This window comes from Ursus arctos, unplaced genomic scaffold (genome assembly GCF_023065955.2).
Source record: "Ursus arctos isolate Adak ecotype North America unplaced genomic scaffold, UrsArc2.0 scaffold_18, whole genome shotgun sequence".
NCBI lineage: Eukaryota > Metazoa > Chordata > Mammalia > Carnivora > Ursidae > Ursus > Ursus arctos.
In genome coordinates this window covers 53,273,685-53,291,145 of record NW_026622852.1, presented here as the reverse complement: position 1 = coordinate 53,291,145, position 17,461 = coordinate 53,273,685, and the positions used below count along the sequence as shown (strand labels likewise).

The 17,461-nt window shown below is 55.4% G+C and overlaps 1 protein-coding gene across 3 annotated transcripts; it reads left to right on the top strand.

The window, feature by feature from the left end:
- Positions 1-4,838: 4,838 nt before the first annotated feature.
- On the top strand, positions 4,839-17,123 carry ST6GALNAC6 (ST6 N-acetylgalactosaminide alpha-2,6-sialyltransferase 6). Of its 3 annotated transcripts, none has more exons than XM_026514033.4 (7): positions 4,839-4,953; positions 6,113-6,169; positions 7,829-7,919; positions 9,730-9,909; positions 12,059-12,465; positions 14,860-14,967; positions 15,640-17,123. In XM_026514033.4, exons 2-7 carry the CDS (start codon positions 6,144-6,146, stop codon positions 15,827-15,829), a joined length of 1,002 nt encoding a protein of 333 aa, XP_026369818.1. In that variant the 5' UTR covers positions 4,839-4,953; positions 6,113-6,143; the 3' UTR covers positions 15,830-17,123. The 3 variants fall into 3 exon arrangements, with proteins under 3 accessions (XP_026369818.1, XP_048079217.1, XP_048079218.1); XM_048223260.2 differs by having other exon boundaries at positions 4,842-4,906; XM_048223261.2 differs by lacking the exon at positions 6,113-6,169 and having other exon boundaries at positions 4,842-4,906.
- Positions 17,124-17,461: the final 338 nt, after the last annotated feature.

The window sequence follows — 17,461 nt, the reverse complement described above, 5'->3', positions numbered from 1 at the left end:
TGTAACCTGGACAGTTGTTCAGATCCTATGCTTAGCATAATGCTCGGCTGTTGTCAACTTGAAATTCTTACTATGTTTTTAAATAAGGGGCTGCACATTTTCATTTCGCTCTGGACCCCCACAAATTATATGGCCAGTTGTGCCAGGGAGTCTGGATGACCCAGCACGCTCCCCCTCCTGCCCCCAACCTCCCCAGGAGAGGCTAGAGACCTGGCACCTGGCCCACAGCACTGCATTTTGTGCCCTGCCTCCCCCCGCCCAGTGCCAGGCAGGCCCAGAAGCCTCTGCAGGCGTGGGAGGAGGGAGGAGAGCCCCGAGCTGGGGAAGCAGGGAGAAGCAGGCTGGCAGCCAGAGCCCAGCTGCTGGCCTGCCAATGGCCAGTGTCTCCGAGCAGGTATTGGGCAGAGGTGAGGGTGGGATGTAACCTGGCAGGCAGAGGGTTGGGAGGGGAGCTTCCAGGTTCAGAGGGACGGCTCTGGAACGAGACCTGGCCTCACTCAGGCTCCTGCCCTGGAACTCTGTCAGATTAACGCCTTTCTCTGGGCCTCAGTTTCCTCGTCTGTAAAAGGTATTAAAGTAGTTCCTACTGGGGTACCTGGCGGGCTCAGTCAGTAGAGCGTGTGACTCTTGATCTCAGGGTCATGAGTTCAAGCCCCACGTAGGCATGGAGAGTCCTTACAAAAAGGAAAAAAAAGTAGTCCCTACCTCGTAGGATTGTATGAATTCAGAGAGATGGCCCCAGGGCTGGCACTTGATAGGTGGGACCCATCCTTTTCAAAGGGATGTCCCTGGCTAACCTGGCCCCCGCCCTTAGCCGTGACAGAGGACAGGGAGACCTCCCACCCCCACCAGCTGCCTCCCTGCTCACAGCCTCATCCTGGTCTCCAGGGACCAGAGACTGCTGATTCTGATGGGATTTGAATTCACCCCCCCTCCCCCAAGAGGTTGCCGCCCCCTCCTGCTCCTCCCCCCCCCCCCCCCCCCCGGGAAATGCTGGCTCAGGCCCTAGGCCCAGTGCACAGAGGAACCTCTGTCCTGGTCCTGCCCCCGGCTGGGATGCTTTTTGCTGGGTTGGCCTAAATAATGTGTCTTTCTGGGGTGGTGACCTGGCAGGAACAATCCACCGGCTACTTCCTCCAGGCCAAAGAGGATGACCCCTGGCTGCTCTGGTGACTGGTTCTGGGCCTGCTGAAGGCTCTCTGAGGCAGCCCCTTCTCCGCCACTGGAGTTCCAGCAGCTTCCAAGAGGTGAGCTGGGGGCAGGAGCTACTCCCACCTCTGCGGCGTGTGGTGGGTGTGGGGCCCTATGGTGTGCAGCCCCTCTTTGGGGCTCTGTTTTCCTGTCCACAGCCCTCCTCCTTTGTCCCCTCAGCAGGCCTGCTGGGGATTCATCTACTTCCTCCTGAGGTCAGAGGGGAAACCAGGTGAGGCTCACAGCCTGTAAGTGTCTTAAGGGGTTTCTTCTCTCAGAAGGAACTTGGGGCCAGGCCAAGAACTCACACTCAAACCTCATCGAGCTGTGTGAGGAAAGGATTATTGGTTCTTCTGAATACCAGTGGGTTCCTGTGTCCAGTGTCACCTGGGTCCACCTGACCACTCCAGCCTGTCCGTTAAGAACCAGCTACTTCCTCGTTCCAGGCCCACTGCCCAGGTCTTGGGAACACGGGCTTATGGAGAGCTCCTGTGTGCAGGCCACACCTGCTGGGGGCTCTCACTGGCCTCTCCTCCAAAGGCCCTTCCCTGGGCCTCCTTCTCTGTCTAGAGGGAGAGAGGCTGGTTTCCAGGCTTTGCTCCCACACTGACTCTGCCCAGGAGGCAGTGGGGAGACTTGGGCAGGTGTTGACCCCTCTGTGGGCCTTGGTTTCAGACTGTGTAAATGGGGACCTGGGGTGGTAGGTGAGGAGGTCCCTGCGGGCTCTTCCTAGGGCAAAGATTGCTAAGGGGTAAGAAGGGAGGGTGGTCACACTCAGGACCCCCACGCTGGGACAGGAAGGCCTGAAGCAGAGGCCACCTCTGCCAGACGAGGGACGGGCAGCCCTGTGGGGAGGACCAGCTCCGGGCAGGGTTGGAGGGCAGCACCAGCATCGGTGTGACCACCCATCCATGAAAGCCCTGCTGTGGGAGTGGGGCAGCCTGGGGCTTCGGGGCAGAGCAGTTCAGGGTTTTTCAGCAGACAGGCATGGGGGAATCCCAGCCTGGGCGCCTGCACACCCCGAGCCCCACTTTCTCCCTCTGGAATATAGTGCCCATCTCATTGGTTATTTTAAGGATTCATTGAGATTTGTCTGGAAAGTGCTTAGCACAGGAGAAAGCATCCTACACACCGGAGCTGTTCTTCTTATCCTTGTGATTATTGACATGGTTGGTCTTGTTCTTGGGGCCCAGGAAAGGGAAGCCGGCCTTAAAGCTGAGCCTCCTGGAGTCAGCCTGCGCCCGCAGACATGGCAGGCCTGAGGGGGGAGCTCCAGGTCCGGATTTGGTCCAGGAGCTGGGTTGTTGCACTCTCTGATTTCCGGAGTCCCTGTCATTGGCCTGGGGCAGGAAGCAGAGCTGGGGGTTGGGAACAGGATACCCCCACCCCTGGTATAGCCTCCAACCTGCAGGGTGACATCGGGCAAGGGGCTCCTCTTCCCTGAACCCTCAACCTCAGGCTTCCCACCTGACTGCCGTGTTTCCTTGCCCTGTGGTTTTCTGTCCTGGGGCTGGCAGGGCGAGGTCTGGTGGCTGAAGTCGGGTGGAGCTCAGGAAGCAGATGGAGGTGGACAGCAGGGGGGCAAGAAGACTCGATTCCACGATTCCACGTTTGGCTCTCTCCACGGAGCCCTACTGCCCAATGGGGGAGTCTCCACAGCCTAGAAGATGGACCTTGGGCCCGCCCTCCGCCCACTTCTGTATTAATGGCACACAAAATGGTATTAACTTAACAAACGAGTCCGATGTAAACAACCTGGAACTTGACAAAACAAAAAGTGAAGGTAGCATCCACCCCTCCTGCCCCACATCCACTCCCCAGGGAAAACTACTGCCAGTAGTCCAGTGTGGATTCTTCCAGACCTTTTGTGTACATTTACAAATATACAGGCAGAGATAGTTGTATTTTTTAAAAAGAAATTGTGTTATAGATGCAGCTCATTTTTTATGTTAAAAACTCAGGTTTTAAATATAAAAACATTGTGTAACCACTATCTTAAAATTTCTGGAAAATACAGTTAACCCCCCCCCAACACACACACACACACACACACACACACACACACACACACACACACAAGCAGCCCATAATCTCATCATTCCAGAAATAACCACTCTTTTTTTTGTTTTGTTTTGTTTTAGAGGTTTTATTTACTTATTAGAGAGAGAGAGAGCACAAGCAGGGAGAGTGAGAAGCAGGGACTCAGTCATGACCTGAGCCAAAGACAGACGCTTAACTCACTGAGCCACCCAGGCATCCCTGGAAATAACCACTCTTAACACTTTAATCACTGATAGGCAAAAGGTATCTCCATATTTTCATTTGATTTATCTCCTCCTCTTTTCTTTTTGAATACTGTGATACACACACGGGAGATCATACTCGTAAGTTATAAAACATAATAATATAACAAACCTCTTGAACCCGTGTCGCACTGAAAGACCGGAGTGGTACTAGAACTGCATACCTCTGTGTTTCCTCCCCTCCCCTCCCCTGCATCCCTGCCTCCCCCACAGAGAGAACACAGCTGTGTTCTTGACTTTGCTGTTTTAAAACTTCAATCATACTGGTCAGCAGAAGCTAAACCTGTCCCTGGCTGTGAGGGCTGGCTCTGCTGCCAGCTATATGCTTAAACAATATAGTCTGTAGTTTTGTCTTCCAGAACTTGTCTTTTTCACTGCTTATGTCTCTAAAATCCATCCATGTCATTGTAGCCCATTCATTTTTCCCTGCTGTATACTATTTCACCAGGGCATCCCGCCAAGGAAACAAAGCCATTCTCCTGTTGATCTATGGGCTGTTTCCGGGTTTGTGTTATGTCGAGCCCTGCTGCTCCCAACTTCGTTGTGGACATGTGCAAGGATGTCTCCAGGGTACACACCCAGGGCGGAAAGCAAATTTTTACAATTTCCTTTTCCAGAATGATTAACTTCTCTCACTTGCTTTCTTCCTTTAAATGGCCTGTAAATATCCTGGACATTTCTTCCTGCCGGTGCATATTAATCTGTACCCTTCGTTTAAGCTGGGCTGTGCCTTTGCTTATTTAACAAGACCCCTCTCATGGCTACTATCACATAAAACGATGTCATGAATACCCCGATAACTCTAAGAAGTAACATAACGTTTTTAACCCTAATGACACCCGATGAGGTTGTTCTTGCTATTTTCCAGAGGCAGAGGAAGGGTAAGTAATGTGCCAGCCCCAACAGCTAGTAGGGGGCACGGCTGGACTTGAATCCAAGGGAGGACCCCTGAGTTAACCCACGATAACTAGTGGATACAGGGCTCTGGAGGCCCCGGGTAGGGGAGCCCAGCGAGAAGCTCAACTGATTCTGAGCGCAGGGTGCCCTGGGACTCAGTTTCCCCATCCGGGTCGTGGCGGCAATAAAGCGAGATAGAAGCGGGTCCGACGCATACTGAATGGCTCCAGAAGGCTGTTGTGATTTTGCTTTTTATTGCCACTACCGGCTGCCCAGAGGCGCAAGCGAGGCGCTAGTGAGGTCCCGGCCCGGGGTCGCCCGCCCCTCACCCTTCCCCGCCGGCACCGCCCCGGGGCGGAGCCACCCGCGGCCCCTCCAGGCTCCGCCTGCCTCCCTGGCCTGGGCCCGAGCTGCGGCGGCGGCGGCGGCGGCGCTAGGACCCGGCGGGCGGGGGCTGCGGCGGGGCCTGGGCGGCCGGAGCAGCGCGGACCTAGGCTCTCGGCTCCCGGCGCCATGTGAGGGGGCTCGGGGGCCGCGGGGGGCCGGGCGCTCCCCGGGGGAGGTGAGCGGGCGCCGTGCGGGGGCGTGCAGCGGGAGGGGGGCGCTGCGTGCGCCCCGGGGCGAGGGCCGGGAGCCCCCGGGCAGGGGGGAGATGCGGGGCCCCAGGGCTCCCCTAGACCCACTCTCGGCAGCCGCGCCTGGAGATCCCGGTCCTCGCGCCCAAGGGCTATGGTAGGGTTCGCGGGGCCCCTGCCGCTGACTACCCCATTAGAGCTCGCGGACCTGCCGCCGTCCTGCCTCCCTCCTCTTCCCAGTTGGGGCTAGGGCTCTGGACTGCCCGAGTGCGGGAATTGGGGACGGGGCGTCAGCGCAAGAGGGGACGTAGAGGATGAGTCACCCCCCACCAGTGGACCCACGGGCTCAGCGACCCCCCATGTAGACATTAGGAGTCCCCCTCCCCCTTCTCCCCTGAGCCCTCCTCCCACGCGGCTCGTGGGGGCGTCTCGACCCTGCAGGGGGACTCCCCTGGCTGAGAGGGGCAAAGCCCCCAAACAGGGCAGGGTGTGGCCCCCAAGCAGGGCAGGGTGTGGCCCCCACCCTTAGCCCACGGACTCAGCCCTCCTGCACTGCCAGCCTCGGGGCTGAGGCCACGTTCCCGGCCCAGCGCCCTGGGCTGCCGGCTCCCCAGCCTGAGCAAGTCGCTCCCCAGCAGGCCTGCTCCCCGGTGCTAGGCCAGGTACTGAGCACACACTTGGTGGCCTCTGGCCCATTCCAGCCCGGGAAGATCCTGGAGGGAGATCCTGGCAGGCTCAACCCAGGACAGCTCCCTGCAAACAAGCCTGTAAACAAGGCTCCCCAGCAGACTCTGGGCCCCTCTACCTCTCTGAACCTCAGTCTCCTTATCTGTGAAATGGGGAATAAGAGCCCTTCCCTTGCACCGTTGCCAGGAGGATGGGGTGAGTGGGTGACGCGTAGTGTGGCTCCCTGCACACCTTCCTCGATATTAGAGGGAATTGGCTTGGCTAGGTGTCATAGAAAGGGCAGTGTTTTCCCTCGAAAGCTCAAGATGAGGCAGGCCTCCAACAGTGAATAACCACGAGACTAACAGCTACTGACAGGCACTGACCGAGCACGTTCAAGCCCTGTGCTGCCCTTGCCACATCTGCTTGAATTCTTTCAACAACCCCGTAAGTTACCTGCTCTTATTATTCCCATTTCAGAGATGAGGAAACTGAGGCTCAGAGAGGTCACATGGCTTTCCCGAGGCCCCTCAGCCAGTAAGTGGTGGAACCGGGATTCGCACTGGCACCCGAGATGCTGTATGACCATGGCCTTCTCAGAGCAGGATTGTGACGGGGGTGACCAGGGGGTCGGTGGTCCCGGCTGAGGGCACTGCTCAGGCAAAGGTGGGAAAGCAGGGGTGGGCCTGGGAACTGGAGTGTCCTGGTGTGTCTGGAGCATGGGGCCTAAGAAGGAAACGGGAAACGGGAAACGGTAGTGAGAGGGGAGGCTCCGCTCAGAGGCAGCTGGACCGTGAGGGCCTGGACTGCCAGAGCGTCAGTACTAATGGGCGCGACGCTGGGATTCTGGACTCCTGTCTTGCTCCCTAAAGAGCTGTGAGTCCAAAAACAAACTGCTTTTCTCTTCTAATGAGCCTCAGTTTCCTGATCTGTATCGCGGGCCCTGGACCCAGTGAAGAGTCCCAAGAGCTCCCTGACTGGCCCTCCCGCCCGGGAGAAATCCGAGACCGGGCTTGGGGGGGGGGGGGGGCTCCGGCGGAGAAGGGGCGGGGTTGGGCAGCGGGCGGAGTCGGGGCCCAACCAATCAGGAGCGGCATTGGGGGGAGCCTCCTTTGGCCTGAGGTTCTGTGGCTATTCCTGGTGGCAGTGGAGGAGTAAACAGTGGCCAGGTCAGGGGGCGGGCATAGTGGCGGGAGCTGGGAGGCCCCTGGAGGGGAGGACGGGGCTAGGGAGCCCTGGGCCTCCGTTTCTCCCTCTGCACACTCTTCCCTCTGGCCTTGAATCTGCTGGAGGTGGCTGGCTGCAAGTACTTACTCCGTTTTGACAGGTGGGGAAATTGAGGTCTGGAGGGGAGCTAGGGCCTGTGAGGATGTCCCCTCTCAGCCACTGCCTCTGAGGACAGACGGGCAGGAAGGAAGGTTGCATCGTTACTGGAGGCCCCCCACCCCCCAATCCCGAGGGTGGGGCTGTGATTATAGCCCATTGGTGAGTCTGTGCCCTTAACAGCCCCAGATCTTACTGTTAATTAAAGAAGTCATTCAGCGAACCTCTTGCACCCATTTCCGTGGCTTCAGAGGCACCTCGGAGAATGTGAGTGAGGATCTGTGCCGGCCCCACCCTCAGAGAGCTCTCCACCTTGCTGGGAGGTGACACACAGGAAGTTGCTGGCCTACTCCAGGCGTGGAGAATGAGAGGGCATGAGCAGGGTGCAAGAGGGCAGGGTGTTCTAGATAGAGGGGAGAGTTTGTGCAAGATCTGGAAGGGTGCCTCTGCAGAGGAGTTTGGGGACCTAGAAGGCATATTGCTTTATTCCAAGGCCACAGGAACCTAAGTCAGAGTTTGGGTTAGGAGTGTGCATGGGGTTCTTGCTGGGTGGGGGACAAGCCCCCAGCAGGGGAGCCAGCTTTAGGCCTGCCAGCTGTCTAGGAGAGCTAAGGTGTGGGGAGGTCCCTGCTCAGGGAGCAGAGTAGGAGAGAGCAAGGGGCATGGAGAGAGGCTCTGCCACCACCTGCCTCTGTGACCTCAAGCAAGTTCCTGCCCTTTCTGGGCCTCAGTATCTCCCTCTGCAAAATGGATATGGCCCTGAGCCTTGAGGTTATGGGCGGGTAGGAGGGCTGGTGGGGTGGGGAGGGTGTAGCCTTTGACCAGCTGTATTAGGGGAGAGCGCCCAAGCCATAACCCTTCTGTGACTTGCAGGTGTGACCCCACATCCCTGCCCCCTGGGCCACCAGCAGGACGGCGGCCCCTGCCCCTCAGCAGACGCCGGAGAGAGATGAGTAGCAACAAAGTGAGTCCCCCTTCATTTCTTGTCCCCATCTCAGCCTTTTACTTCCTCAGCAACATGGGCTCCTTTGGACCTGCCTCAGACCCAGGCCCCCACCAGTGTCTCTTCCCAACCAAGAAGTGGCTGATGCCTGAGAGGCCCTGGCTTGAGCTCTGCTGTGGCCGCTGATCTCTGGCTTTGGGCAAGCTCCCGTCTCTCTCTGGGCTAAGTCCACCTCTGTCCTCTGGTCCATCTGTGTAAAGGATTGGCCGAGAAGGTGACTGTGAAGGGCTGGGGGAGGGGTCTGGGGGGAGGGGCAGTGGTCAGAGTCAAAGACACAGAATGGTGTGAGCATCACTCTGAGGGTGTCAGAGCGATCCATTCAGTCATGTTTTCCTGAGCACCTACTATGTGCCTGGCCCCCGCGCACCCCTTTCCTGGGATCCGCTGCGGTGCAGCCTTGGCAGAGCCTGAGGGTTGGGGGTGGTGTGATGTGGACATATCAATCTGGGTCCGACTGGGAGAGAGAAAGCACACAGTCACTTAAACAGGGAGAGTTTAGTGTAAAGAGTTCTCAGCTTCAGCCAGGCATCAGAGTAACGAGGGGTTGGAATTCTAAGGAACACAGGAATGGCCAGTAGAAGGAGCAGGCCCCAGCTGCCGGGCTGCGGTCCCGGGCACAGCTCTGGTCCCCGGGATGGCAGAGGACTCACTGTGGCGCTGGGCTGGTGGCGTTGTCCTGAAGTTGTCATAAAATCACCCTCTGGGCTACGGGGAAGGCTGCCGCTCCCAAGAGGCACTCAGAGCCCATACAAAACTGCTCCGGGGAGGGAGCTTATGGCCTCTGGTGCTTGAGTCTGCTGCCTGAGCGAACTCTGCAGACACTGTGATCACAGCAGGAGCCAGAGGCACTCAATCCCAGCCTGCCCCCCCAGCCAGCCTGAGGAGGGTGCGGGGAGGGAGCTGCTGAGTGCCTCGGGCTGCTGGCCGCTGGCAGCTGCTGGCCACCAGGCGGGAGCTGGAGCACGTGCCGTGGGAGCTATGTGCTGCGGAGGGGCAAGGGCACAGACCAGGCGCCAAGCCCACCAGAAGCCACTCCTTTTCTCCTGCACCGCCTCTCCAGTGCCCTTTACTGACAAAGCTCACTCTGCAATTAACCGGCAAAGAAACAGATGTAAGGGCCCAGGTCTGTTTTCACAGAGCAGGCAAAGAGGGTGAACTAGGAACTGAGAAGTGATACACGAATAAGCAGCATGGGGGTGGGGTGCTTAGCAGAAGGAGCCAGGACTTCCAGATCTGGCCTAGCCATGCAGGCCCTGGGCACATATATCCCACTTTCCTGATACTGATACTTCGGGTATCACTTTCCTGTCCTGTCAGTGACGTGGTGGGCCCTTGCACCCCAATTCCTGATCAGATCCATCCCCTCCAGGCTTAATGAATGATAAAGATTACAGAGAGTTCCCGTTTGGGGAAGACCTTGGGCCCTGTCCCTTGAATGCCCTACCCGGAGGGATCCCTCTGACACATCCAATCCAATCCAGCGAACCCTCCCTGAGAACCTTCTCTGCTTCTGTGCTCTGGGAGCTGGGATACGGTGGCCATCAAGGCTGCCTCGGTCCCAGTCCGCAGAGCTCATGGTCTAACTGGGGGCGATGGCAGTTTGAATGCAGTGTGACCGGTGCTGGGATGGGGGTGCTCTGGGGGCCGGAGGGGGTGGTGCCTGAACTGGTCTGGAATGATGAGCAGGAGTGAGCCCCGCACGGCAGGTGGCAAGGAAGAGGCGGGGGGCCTGGGGCGTGGCTGGGCGCTCACCAGCCTCTCCCGTCTCCAGGAGCAGCGCTCGGCAGTGTTCGTGGTTCTCTTCGCCCTCATCACCATCCTCATCCTGTACAGCTCCAACAGTGCCAATGATGTCTTCCATTACGGCTCCCTGCGGGGCCGCACCCGCAAGCCCGTCAACCTTAAGAAGTGGAGCGTCACTGACGCGTACGTCCCGATTCTCGGCAACAAGGTAGCTTGACCGTTTTGGGGAGCTCTCTGAGACCGGGCTGATGGCTGAACTTCCCACCATCCCTGCTCCCACCTCCTCCACCTCTTCTCTCTGCTACTTCCGTGCTTCCTAAAGGAAAGGCGGGGGGGGGGGGGGGACCCCAGGAGTCGAGGCCCTGGCGTCCAGTGCCTTCAGCCCCGTTTGCTGTGTGACCTTGGACAGCTGCCTTGCCTCTCTCTCTCTCCATTTTCTTCAGGGTCCCATTTTTAGCGCTGATATCCTACCGCCTCCTGAGTCAGAATCCCTAAGGAGAGGTGTGGTCTGGTTTTCACTGATCTCTGTCTCTGCTGGGGAGTCCACACAGGGTTTGGGAGCCGAGCGCTCAAGTACCTGACAATACAAAACCAGTCACAATAATGACTGGCCTTTCTCAGTTGCCTGCTGTGTGCTGGACACTGTGACTAGCAGTAATCATCACACCGACCCTGTGAGGTCAGCATTGTTAGCCCCGTTGAAGAGATGGGGCAACCAAGACTCAGAGAGGTAAAGTCCCTTGTCCAAAGCCACACAGCAAGGGAGGGGAGGAGCCAGGGTATTGCTCCACCCCCCACCACCCCCACCTCCGGAGTTGCAGCTGTGTAGAGAAGCCAAACCTTACTCCCCGGGGCTTCTGTTTGTCTTGGGTAGCCGTGAGACTCAGCTTATGGTTTGGGGGTTCACCCTATAATCCTCTAAGCCCTAAATGTTTTCCAGGAGGCCAGGGAGATAATCATTGGCCTGGAATACGGACTCCACCTTCCAGGGGGAAGCTGTCTCCCGGTCCCTGCCTGCCTCCCTCTCCTCCCTCACAAATCCTCCTGAGTCTCTCAGGATCTGAATACACCCTTACTGGGACAGGGCCCACTTGCGGGCCTGGGAAACAGAACCTGGGAAAAAGTGAAAGAGCTTGAGTGTGGGGGACGTGAAAGGAAGGGAATGAGGCAGCTCTGGGCTTGTAGCTGCTTCCAGCCTAACGGAGGAAGCCAGCAGAGCTCAAGAAAGCTGGAAAAGTCATCAGCTGAGGTCCATGGGACCTGTCATTGGATCTTGGAGTAAGGGCTCAGGGAAGACTGCCTGGAGGAGGTAGCACTTGAGCTCAGGCTTAAAGGTCAACAGGAATTCCAGGGGCAGAAAATAGGCCCCAGAGAACGTGTGGTTCCAACTCATTCACCAGTGGGGAAACAGAGGCCCAGAGGGGCTTCCACACCCTTTCCTGACGGACAAGGTGGTGTCTTGTGTGTGGGTGGTGTGGAAATGTCGTGGGCGTCCTGGGGAGGATGCCCTCTTAGGGGAACTGGACTAAGGCTGGGCTCTGTGGCCATATAGACCTGGGTTCCTACCCAAACACTGCACTCCTCAGCTGTGTGACTTTGGGGACATCCCTGCATGACTGTCCTGTCCTCCTGTTCCTTCACTCTGCCCCAGCCGAGTGGCTTTCTTTGGCTTTTCAACACACCGTGGTCGTTCCCGCTTCAGAACCTCTGGTCTTGCTGTTCCTCCTGCCCTGAGTACTTTCCTGTGTGGTTTTTTTTCATCCTCCAGGTCTCAGCTCCAAGAGCCCCCGACCCTTCCCCGATGATCTTTCTAGAGTAGCCCCCACTCCTGTCCCTCTTGATCCCTTGCCCCTATTGTATTATCTTTGTAGCATGTTTTACTCACCACCTGGCATTAGTTTGTCTTTTACTTGTTCACCGTCTGTGTCTCTGACTGTGAGCCTCTTAAAGGCAGGAGTGGGGTCCCTTTCATTCATTGCTCTGTCCCTGGTATTTGACCATTGGCCAGCTTGCTTTAATATTTGTTGACTATCGAGTGAACAGCCTTCAGTTTCCCTGTGTTTAAAATGGGCAAAATCGGGGCACCTCGGTGGTTCGCTCAGTTTGGTGTTTGACTCTTGATTCATCACAGGTCATGATCTCAAGCCCAACACCGGCCTCCGTGCTTGGCGTGGAGTCTGCTTAAGATTCTTTCTCTCCCTCTGCCCACCCCCCTCCCCCCGTCATGCGCTCTCTAAATAAATAAAGTAAAATGAGCAAATTAATTCCTGCCTCCTAGAGGCCTGGATATACAGAGCATAGGGCCTGGCACTGCGTGGACGTGACAGCCAGTGTTGACTTTCCTTGCTCCCTCCCAGACGCTGCCCTCCCGGTGCCACCAGTGTGTGATTGTCACCAGCTCCAGCCACCTGCTGGGAACCAAGCTGGGCCCCGAGATCGAGAGAGCCGAGTGCACGATCCGCATGAACGACGCGCCCACCACGGGCTACTCCGCCGACGTAGGCAACAAGACCACCTTCCGTGTGGTAGCCCATTCCAGCGTATTCCGTGTGCTGCGGAGGCCCCAGGAGTTCGTCAACCGGACGCCCGAAACCGTGTTCATCTTTTGGGGGCCCCCGAACAAGATGCAGAAGCCCCAGGGCAGCCTTGTGCGTGTCATCCAGCGGGCAGGCCTGGTGTTCCCCAACATGGAGGCCTACGCCGTCTCTCCCAGGCGCATGCGCCAGTTTGACGACCTCTTCCGGGGTGAGACGGGCAAGGACAGGTACCAGCCTCCTGCCTGCCCCCTCTGGCCAGCCCTGTGATTCGCCTCAGCTTTCTCTGCCCAGAGGGCCAGTTGTTCCCAGCATGCACTGCTCTGAGGGGGTGGTCACTTCCTGCCATCCTCTGGTCAGTTTTCCACGGGAATTTACTTCATGTCCAGCCCCAAGCAGGAGTCACTTCCAACATGCTCTGCACTGTCTCGTCTCCCCAGGAGGGCTTCCTCCCAGCATGCGTTGCTCTGAGGGAACAGGTTCCCTAGCATGCTCTGCCCTAAGGCGGCACACGCCTAGCATCTTCCTAGGAGAGCTCCCCAGAGCTCATGTCAGGTATTCACTGTACCCAGCACGTCTTGCTTTAGGCACATAGTTGCTCCCAGAATGCTCTATCCTAAGGATACATCTTTCCCAGCATAGCCTTTTCTGGCTGATCTCCCCAAAAAAGCTAGGCCAGTGCTATCCAATAGAAATATAATGCAAGCCGTATATGTAATTTAAATTTTTATAGTAGCCAAATTAAAAAAGTAAAAAGAAATAGGTGAAATTCATAATATATTTTATTTAACCCAATACGTCCAACATAGAGACCCTATACTTTATTTGATTTATCTCTAAATATTTAAGATTTGAGAGAGCTATTGTAAATTGTATTTAAAATTTTAGGGGGTTCCCAATTATTCATTGCTAGTATGCAGAAATACAATTGATTTTTGTGTGTTGACCTTATATCCTATAATGCTGCTAAGCTTACTGGTTCTGAGAGATTTTTCTAGGGTCACTGGAATTTTCTATACACGTAATCATGCTGTAAGGACATGTGATTCAGAACAGTTTTATTTCTTCCTTTCCAATCTGTATGCATCTTATTTCTTTTTCTTGCCTTATTGCACTGGCCAGGACTTTTGATACAAGGTCAAATTGCATGGGGAGCGTTGAGAATAGACATCCTTGCTTTGGTCCCACCCTTGGTAGGAAAGCATTTGGTCTTTCATCATTGAATACGATGTTAGCTGTTGAGTTCTTAGCTGTCCTTTGTCAGGTTGAAGAAGTTCTCTTCTCTGATTTGCTAAGAGTTTTCATCATTATTAGATATTGAATTTTATCAAGTGTTTTTCTGCATCAGTTTATATGATCATGTGGTTTTTCTTAAGGTTATTACTATGGTAGATGATACCACCATATATATTTTTGAATATTGATTGATTTTTGAACAGTGAATCAGACTTGAATTTCTGCAATAAACCTCACTTGGTTGTGGTGTATTATTTTTATATATTGCTGGATATGACATACTAATATTTTGTTGAGATTTTTGTGTCTGTGTTCATGAGAGATACGGATCTGTAGTTTTGTTTTCGTACTGTCTTTGCCTGGTTTTGGTACTATGGGTAATGCTAGCCTCAGAAAATGTGTAGAATTATTTTTTCTTTAAATGTTTGGTAGAATTTGCCAGTGAAACTATCTGGGCCTGGAGAGTTCTTTTTCAAAGGTTTTGAACAATGAATTCAATTTCTTAATAGTTACACATACTCAGATTAATCTGTTTCATCTTGGCTGAGTTTTGGTAGTTTCTAATTTTCAGGGAATTGGCCAATTTCATCGAAGTTGGGAAATTAGTGTATGTAATTGTGGTTTGCTTATTGCCCTTCTCACATCTACAGGGTCTGTGACGATATCCTCTATTTTATTCTCAATATTGGTAACTGGTGTCTTTTCTTTTCCTTGTCAGTCTTCTGAGAGGTTTTTCTTTTTAAGCTTCCCGAAGAACCACTTTCAATCAAATATATCCAAACTATTTTCAGTTCGTTATACAGTCAGAAACTACCAGTGGCATTTTCTGTGTTCGTTCTTTCACACTAAAACACCCCATGCATATTTTACACTGATAGCATGTTTCAGCCACATGTCCTGTGCCCACATGTGCCCACATGTGGCTCCTGGCTGCTCTAGTGGGCAGCTCAGCTCTAGGCCCTTGGCTCCTTTCCATACCTTGCTCTGAACCTGTGGTCACAGCATGACCTTCTCTGATGAGTCTCCCATTAGGCGTTTGCTCCTAGCGTGGGCACAGCGGCTTCTAGCAAGCTCCGTCAAGCAAGACCATGAGTCTAGTAAGTTCATGGTCACTTGCAACCTGCCCTATGATGACTAATCTCCCCGGGAGTTGATTCCCAGCATGAGCTGTTCCTTCAAAGGAGCTCTCTCCACACCCCTCATCTCTGCCCAGACAAGCCCTCTGCCAGCATGTACGTGCTTCCACGGTGGGGCTGGACTAGGGGGTCGCTGAAGTGGGGGAAGTCCCCGATGGGGGGAGGCGGGAGGAGTTCTGGGAAACTCCAAGTGGGTTGACCATTCCTACCCATCCACATGGCCCCTCATCATACCCCCTTCTCTGCCCCCAGGGAAAAGTCCCATTCGTGGTTGAGCACCGGCTGGTTCACCATGGTGATTGCGGTGGAATTGTGTGACCACGTGCACGTCTACGGCATGGTGCCCCCTGACTACTGCAGGTGAGCCCCCCTGGAATAACGCCCAGTCACTGGCTGCAGGATGGAACCCCAGAAACTTTGGCTGAGGGGTGCCTTTGAGGGCCTCCATTTTATGGTATTCAAACTGCTCTGTGGAGATCTAGGCTTCGTGGGGCTAGCTACCTCCGGGGCCTTCCCCCAGCGTTCAGAGTTCATATATTAATAACTATTGTTAATATTACTATATGAAAAGCCCGCTAGGTGCCAGCTCTTCTTCACCGAGTGCTGACCGTGTTCCCAGCCTGGCTATATTTGTTAGGTCATTTACTCCTCACAGGGACCCTAAGGGACAGTTGCCGTATTCTTTCTGTTCCATAGATGAGAGACTGAGGAAAACATTTTGTGAGTGGCCTAAGGTCCCACAAACAGTAAGCACTGGGGCTGGGCTCCAGAGCTCTTACTTCTTACCACTACCCTACACTACCACCCTCTTAAGGAAAAGGAAAGCTTCGGTCATATTTTAAAAAAACCAACAAAGTTGGGTGGTCATAAATCTAGTCCACCCTACATCCATTTCACAGATGGGGAAATCGAGGCCCCGGGAGGGGCAGGGATTTCCCCCACGGAAACCCGCTAGCAGGTCAGGAGCTGGAAAGCGCAAGGGCCTGGCTGGTGCGTCCCCTGCCCTGACAGCTCCCATCCGCTCTGCCCCAGCCAGCGGCCCCGCCTCCAGCGCATGCCCTACCACTACTATGAGCCCAAGGGGCCAGACGAGTGTGTCACCTACATCCAGAATGAGCACAGCCGCAAGGGCAACCACCACCGCTTCATCACCGAGAAGAGGGTCTTCTCCTCCTGGGCCCAGCTGTATGGAATCACCTTCTCCCACCCCTCCTGGACCTAGGCCACCCTGCCTGTGGACCTCTCACGGGGGATGCGGGAGAGGCTGCTCGCCTCCCAGCCACTCAACCAAGGGCCATCTCCTGGCCAATCAAGGCTGGCCGGAGTGTCTTCGGGCCAATCAGGGCCTTGTATCCTCCGGCCAGTGAGGGCCTGGGGGTGTCTCTTGACCAATCAGGGATTTGAGCTATGTGGTTAATCAGGGGTGTTGGAGGTATTTCTTGTCCAGTCAGGGTCTAAGCATAGTCAATCAGGGTATTTCTGAAGTTATCTGAGGCAAAGGACATGTGCTTTCCCATGAGGCCTTGGTTCAGAGCCCCAGGATGGACCCCCCATCATTCCCTCTTGGCTGGGACAATGGGGTCCTGTTCTGCAGAGCTGGGAACTCTGTGCTGCTCCCTCACTTCCCAGAGCCAGAAAGAGAGGTTGCATGTGAGTGGGAGCTGTGTCTGGAGGCCAGGCCAGGGGATTTGCGGGATTGTGGGGGGGATCCTAGAGGTGGGAGCCAGCATCCGAGTCTTGACTGCCCTGAGTGGCTTTGGACAAAACCCTTGTCCCCTCTCTGGTCACCCTCCTGCCTGTGTCAGGTTCTAACGTGGAGTCTGAGGCCCCCTCCCACTTTCCCCACTGACCTCCTTGGGTCTGTCTTCCCTAAGACTGGACCCCTCCAGCCACCACCCCTTGCTGGGGGGCTCAGCTCCCTGGGGGTTTGGAGTCCCCTTCCTCACCTCCTCCTGGAAACTTAGGGTATTTTTGTGTAAACTCCCACAGGGTTTGGTGGAGAATCTAATAGGAAAGGGACAAATCTTCTGCTGTTTTCTTCGTAGTCCCTCCACTCAGCTGCCATTAGTTTGGCTCTTAAAGAGCCAGGCTCCCTTTTCTGCCATCCAGCAGTGAGGCTTTCCACCTGTTGGAGTAGCCTTTGGGGCTGAGAAAGGGGGAATCCCAGCCAAAATGGGGTTTCACGCAGCCCCTTTGTCTGCAGCTGCTGGAGTCATCCAAGGGTCTGGGAAGGCTCTTGGGGGCAGAAGCTGCATCGCCTGGGTTCTGCCCCTTCACTCTACATCAGGCACTTTATTGCTGGACCTCAGTGGGGGGGACTTGCCCTTGCTCTTCCAGAGCCCAGAAGGGAAGACTAGAGGGCTTCCTGGAGGAGGCCGTGGAGCTGGAGGGGTCAGGTTCAGGAGGAAGAGGCCAGCAGCAAGCCTTTGCACATTGGGGTGGGGGCTGGGAGCCGGCGACTCCCCCCAGACTTGGTTTTGTATGATTTGTACAGGAATAAATGCACCTAAGCTCTGGTTCCGTGTCCTCTGTCTCTTGGATCAAGCCTGGCTCTCTCTGGCCCTGCTGTGGGCTTCCTCAAGACAGTGCCCACACCCTCCAGCCTGGGAGCTCACACACAGGACGGCCAGCTGTTTCAGCCGGCCAGTGAGTCACACATTTTGCAGCTTGGGTGGAGTCCTGGCCACCCCAGAGGTGTGTGGGGTTCCCGGAACCAAGCCCACCTGGCTTTTCCAGTCCCTCCTCCCCCTTCCCATGTGACCTCAGGCAAGTCACTTCACCTCTCAGAGCTCTGGTTCCCTCCTGGGTGAAATAGGTCCAGACACTGCTCTCCAGGTTCTAGGGAGTTCTAGGA

Coding starts and splice junctions, on each gene's coding strand:
- ST6GALNAC6 (XM_026514033.4), top strand. CDS start 6,144: ATGGCTTTCCCGAGGCCCCTCAGCCA. Junction 9,910..12,058: donor TCCCGATTCTCGGCAACAAG/GTAGCTTGACCG, acceptor GCTCCCTCCCAG/ACGCTGCCCTCCCGGTGCCA. Junction 12,466..14,859: donor GGTGAGACGGGCAAGGACAG/GTACCAGCCTCC, acceptor CTCTGCCCCCAG/GGAAAAGTCCCATTCGTGGT.